Source organism: Camellia sinensis, chromosome 6 (assembly GCF_055761805.1).
Source record: "Camellia sinensis isolate YWXY chromosome 6, ASM5576180v1, whole genome shotgun sequence".
NCBI classification, from domain to species: domain Eukaryota; kingdom Viridiplantae; phylum Streptophyta; class Magnoliopsida; order Ericales; family Theaceae; genus Camellia; species Camellia sinensis.
The window spans coordinates 108,584,710-108,590,938 of record NC_138966.1 but is presented as its reverse complement, the minus strand read 5'-3'; the positions used below and the strand labels follow the sequence as shown (position 1 = coordinate 108,590,938).

Genomic DNA, 6,229 nt, shown 5'->3' with positions numbered 1-6,229 from the left:
GTAAAGATATTGAGTCTTACTTAATTGTATTATTTTCATTACTTTTACATATCTTCTAAGACTGAACAAAACTCTTGCTATGAACGGAACTCTGCCATGACTAAGTTCCTCGCACTAAGTGTTTACAAGGGTAACAAGTTTACTAAGTGTATGACACCTTTACACTTTGCTTTGGAAGTATTAACAAAGAAACTTACAATTCCCTTTTTTTTTTTTTTTGGACAAAAGAAATTAAGGAAAATACTCTTTGACATACTTGGCATTGATAGGGCCAGTTTTGAACCCGTCATCTACTCTTGTCAACTTGTAATACCTGCTGCTGCTGCTTACCTCAACAACTTTGTAGGGGTTTTCCTAGCTGGGTGAGAACTTGGGGATTGGTTGCCCCTGCATGATTGCGTCCACTATCTTCCATACCAAGTCCCCCTCCTTGAACTCCCTGTGTTGAACAGACTGATTGTAGACGCGAGCTATGGATTGATGATACTTTTCTATTGGCCGCGAGGCACGATCCCTTCTTTCTTCGGTTGCCTCTATGTCTTTCTTTTTGCTGTCTGGAGCTAAATGTGCTGACATAGCCATTCTTGCTGAGGATACTGCCAACTCAACTGGTAACATAACTTCTGACCCATATACTAGGGAAAATGGGGTTGCCTGAGTTGGCCTCCTCTTTGACATTCTATACACCCAGAACGCTACGGGAAGTTGTTCGGACCATGTGCCCCCTGCTTCATCCATCATTTTACTCAGTATTCGGATGAAGGTTTTGTTGGTCGCCTCAGCTTATCCGTTCCCTTGAGAGTAGTATGGACTAGACTTGTGGTGCTTGATCTGGTAGGCATCCAGCAATCTTTCCACATGACGATTTACAAAAGGAGTTCCATTATCAAACAGTATTACTTTGGGTATGCCAAACCTACAGATTATGTTTTCTTTGATAAAGTTGGCTACTCCTGCCCCTTTTGCCTTCCTCATCGATATAGCCTCTACCCACTTGGTACTAACTTCAGTCGCTGCAAGTATCTATCTGTGGTCCTTGGATTGCACGCGTCTCACGCGAGAGGAGGAAAGTGAACTTGAGATCCAAACGCATCTCACGCGAGAGAATGAAAGTGAACTTGAGATCCAAACGTGTCCAACGCTAGAGGAGGAAGGTGAACTTGAGATCCAAACGCATCTAATGCGAGAAGAGGAATAGTGAACTTGAGATCCAAACGCGTCTCACGCTAGAGGACGAAAATGATCTTGGGATCCAAACGTTTCTCACGCGAGAGGAGGAATAGTGAACTTGAGATCCAAATGTGTCTCACGCGAGAGGAGGAATTGTGAACTTAAGATCCAAAGACGTCTCACGCTAGAAGAGGAAAGTGAGCTTGAGATCAAAACGCGTCTCGCGCGAGAGGAGGAAGGTGAACTTGAGATCCAAACGTGTCTTACGTGAGAGGAGGAAAGTAAACTTAAGATCCAAACGTGTCTCACCCGAGAGGAGAAATAGTGAACTTCAGATCCAAACACGTCTCACCAGAGACGAGAAAAGTGAACTTGAGGATCTGAAGTTCACTTTCCTACCCTTGCGTGGGACGCGCTTGGATCTCAAGTTCATTTTCCTCCTCTCGTGTGAGATTCGTTTGGATCTCAAGATCACTATTCCTCCTCTCGCGTGAGATGGATTTTTGATCTCAAGTTCACTTTCCTCCTCTAGCATGAGATGCGTTTGGATCTCAAGTTCACTATTCGTCATCTCATGTGAGTCACGTTTGGATGTCAAGTTCAGTTTCCTCCTCTCGCGCGAGATGCATTTGGATCTGAAGTTCACTTTCCTCCTCTCGCGTGGCACACGTTTGGACCTCAAGTTCATTTTTTTCATCTCTCATGAGACGTGTTTGGATCTGAAGTTCAATATTTCTCCTCTCGGATGAGACGTGTTCGGATCGTAAGTTCACTTTCCTCCTCTCGCGTTAGACACAATTTGATTTGAAGTTCACTATTTCTCCTCTCGGGTAGGTCGAATGCCCAAGTATAAAACGGGGTAAGGAGTCTTGATGTTGTGTAGTTCAACTGTCGGTGCATGTATCAAGTTTCTGAACTTCTGGCAGGATTGGTATCTCCTCACAAAGTTTTTAGCATCTTCTTCCATTGTCAGCCGGTAATAGCTGAGGTGAATGAGATATCTATATAATCGCTGCCCTCCTTGATGCTCTGTTCTGTGGACTTCCCTCAGCACCTCATTTGCCTCATCTTTTGATAAACATGCCAAAGGTTCCCCTTCGAAGCTTCTCGGTACAGCTTGCCTTGGTCAAGAAAGAAGCGGAGGGCCCGTCTCTTAACTCTAATTACATCAGCTTTCTTCTTAGGCAGTGTGTCATTTCCACTGTAGTCAATATATGGATGCCTCCATTCTTCACTGCTTAAGAAATGGGCTTCCTCTTCCTTAGGATGGAACTGACACTTTGCACATTGCTTCTGCAACTCAGTACTTTCCTTTTCCATCTCTGGCCAGTAATACCCTTACCTCTGTATTCGTCAGTATAGACTGATATCTCCACCTCCACAGGACTTAGCATGGATCTGCTTAAGTCTGTAAGTTGCTTCTTGTCTGTTGACGCACCTTGCCAGCACATTGTTGGGACCGCGACAATACAACTCTCCTCTAAGGAGCAGAAATGATGCAAGTTCTACTGGTCTGATTGTTTCCTGGCCTGTTTTCAACTACTGGATTATCTCTGCTTTCCATCCCTCAGCATCTTACTCTGTATGTTCTTCGGCTAGTACTGCTCGTGTTGTTATTTTCTCGATGATGATGGCTATACTATCATCTAGTGTATCGAACTTTTCCCATAGTGTGGCCAAGGCATCGAGGAAACAGTTGTGTGTTCGAAAGGTATGCTGGATTTGGACATCATCAAACTGAGTGAGCAACCTTTGAACTACGGTGCAATATGGTGCCAATAGAGGCTCCTTCAATGCGAAATCACCCATTGTTTGCTTGACAACTAGCTTGGAGTCACCCTTAATTTTTAACTTGCGGAGGCCCTTCTTTTGGGCAGCAATTAGACCCAGTATCAACGCCTCATATTCACCCTCGTTGTTTGAACATTCGAAGTCAAGCTTATATGATAAATGAAACTTCTCTCATTCTTGACTGATTAGTGTTATGCCAGCTCCACCTTTCCCAACTCCGGAAGCTCCATCAAATTTTAAGTTACAATAAGTCTCAACAACAGCTGCTGAGACATAGACCTCCGCTGGTAGAGGTATTTCTGCAGGTTCATGCTCACCAGATAGAAATTGGGCCAATAATTCTACAAGTTCTTGACTTTTAGTAGCCTTAGTAGTAACACAAGTGATGTCATATTCTGCTTGAGCCAAAAGCCATCTTGTCATTCTTCCAGTCAGAGCGGGCTTGCTCAGCAAGTAACAGACTAGATCGCTCCGGGTCATAACCTGGATTGGGTGTGCCAAAAAATAGTGGCGCAACTTCTGCATTGTGAAGATTAAGGCTAAACAATGCCTCTCAATTGGGGTATATCGCGACTCGGCACCATTGACTTTGCGACTGATGTAATAGACTGGCTTCTCAATGCTATCTATGTCTTGGACAAGTAGAGCTCCAATAGACCGAGGTATAGAGGTCAGATACAATAATAGAGGCTTTTCGGGTTGTGTGACAATTATTGTAAGTGGAGAGGTAAGTGTTTTTTTCACCATATCAAATGCCTGTTGGTGTTCTTACAACCATTCAAACTTGTGATTCCCTTTCAGCAGTGTCCCAAAGGAAAAAGGTTATTTCAGCAAGGGATGGAATGAACCTCCTGAGGTATGACACTTGCCTAGGAATTTCTTCAAGGCCTTTTGAGACTGTGGTGGTGGCATCTCCATGATTGACTCGATCTTATCCTCATCTACTTCAATCTCCCGCTGGTGTACAAGAAAGCCAAGGAACTTGTCGGTGGTAACTCCGAAGGCACACTTGAGAGGGTTCATCTTTAGGCAGAATTTACGGCAACGCTGAAAAACTTTTTCCAAGTCGCAGAGGTGTCGGTTTGCCTCTGTAGACTTGACCACTAGATCATCCATATATACTTCCACTTTATGATGCAACATGTCATGGAACACTACAGTCATAGCCCGTTGGTAGGTTGCCCCCATGTTTTTTAAACCGAAGGGCATCACTGTATGGAAAAAATTTCCCCAGGGCGTTCTGAAAGCCGTCTTTTCTTCATCTTCGGGTACCATTTTGATCTGGTTATAACCACTGAACCCATCCATAAAGGAGAACATCTGATGGCCCACAGTAGAATCGACAAGTGTGTCAACATGGGGCAATGAAAACTCATCTTTCAGGCAGGCCTTATTCAAGTTACGAAAGTTTACGCAGACCCTAATCTGACCGTTCTTCTTCTGTACAAGCACAAAATTTGCTAGCCAAGTTGGGTACTGTATAGGGTCGATGAACTTGGCCCTCTGTAACTTTTCTACCTCCACCTTAATCTTTGCTTCAAGATGAGGATGATACTTTCGAGCATGCTACTTGATTGGTTTAGAGTTGGAAAAAGTGTCCAGATGATGAGTGACAAGGAATGGGTCAAGACCAGACATCTCGTCGTATGTCCAAGCAAAGACGTCACTGTATCGCTTTAGTAGTGTTATCAATTCTGCCTTAGCTGTTGGAGCCATTGTATTGCTGATAAACATGGGTTTGCTCTATCCTGGTAAGTCACTAAGGTTAACTTCAGCAAATACCTCCTACTGCGGTTTGGGTCTATCTTCCATGCATTCAGGGGCGGGCTCAGGCGTCTCCACCAACCCTTCTTAGGACCCATCACCGTCACATTTATTCGTCTCGAGGCCATCCTCCCAAGGTATGAAGTCTGGCCCCTAAGACCGTCATAGGTAGTAAACTGTCTTACCGCCCTCGCGCACTTTAACAATTTTGGGCGGAGGACTTGTGGACTTGCTACTCATCTTCTGCCTACTACTGTTTGGAGCAGCCTCTGCATCTCGAATATCTTCCCACTTCGACAATTTTACCCCTGTAATTTTACCAATCCTTGGAGTTTCATCCGTTGACAACTCAATAAAGAAACTACATCTGAATAGTGTGCCTCATCCACTTCGAATGGCCTTTCAGACACATTTATGGTTACTGTGCGCTTTCCCAACTTTGTCTTTGCGCATTGGTGATAACTTGATGGGATAGCTCCATATCAGTACATCCAAGCTCTGCCAAGTATCATGTGGTAATTTGTGTCCGCTTCAATTACATGGAACTTAGTGGCGGAACGGATCTCGCCAACTACTAAGTCTACTACAATATGGCCCTTAGTAACCTTCTTCTCATCACCAAATCCCATTATAGTGATGGGTTGGTGAACCATCCTGGACTCTTGTCACGACCCAAACCCGTCCCTATGGGTTTAGCACCGTAACCAACCAGTAATCCGTGATTATTGAAGGCCTGCTTAACAGTAATAACTATAATACAGAGTACAGGGGCTGGCGAAAGCCAAAACAGTAAATGAAAGACGTCTAATGAGCTGTGACAGTCTGTATGCAAAAAGACTTTTCATAACATATTCACATTCGGAACAAAAGCAGTATGTACATACATTATATACAAGCATTCAGGTTAGGGACTAAATCCCTACCATAACAGTACAGTACAAGTCTATACAGTATTACAAACAGAGACAGAAGGGTGAACTGAGACACCCCAAAAAGCCTAAGCTTGAATACACTTGGAACCTCGCAGTGAGGCACGTTGGTTGGCTTGACAAAAAGGGAGTTTAACCCAACGCTTCTAGCTCCAATCCGGTGCCTGGACACCTACATATATATATAAACAGTGAGCTAAAGCCCAGTGAATAACATATACATAAAGAGGTTAGGAATGAATGTCCTTTCAGTATTTAAAACAGTCATTTGAACAGTATATCAGTTATTCGATCATAGCAGTCATAAGTGGTACATCCAATAGCAAACAATACAGTAGGTCTTAACAAACCGAACAGTCAGTTGATGGCCATTATATCAGTAAACAGTAGTGGTTCCAAACATGGGAACCGACAGAGATCTCTGTGACAGTAGCAGTACAGTACAATAACATTAAATTGCTATAGATGCCACGAATATAGTTTGCAAATAGGACAAGCATTCATTCAGTAAGAAATATCATTTCAGAGAGCAGTACAGTTGATCATTCAGAAAATATTCATGATTGAATATATCT

At 43.5% G+C, this 6,229-nt stretch overlaps 1 protein-coding gene across 1 annotated transcript; it reads right to left on the bottom strand.

Annotated features, from left to right (window-relative positions):
- Positions 1–354: 354 nt before the first annotated feature.
- LOC145793490 (uncharacterized) lies at positions 355–738 on the bottom strand. The gene has a single exon (XM_082876330.1). It carries the CDS (start codon positions 736–738, stop codon positions 355–357), a length of 384 nt encoding a protein of 127 aa, XP_082732456.1.
- Positions 739–6,229: the final 5,491 nt, after the last annotated feature.

Bases quoted from the DNA above. Each gene is read 5' to 3' on its own strand.
- LOC145793490 (XM_082876330.1), bottom strand. From the start codon at position 738: ATGGATGAAGCAGGGGGCACATGGTCCGAACAACTTCCCGTAGCGTTC.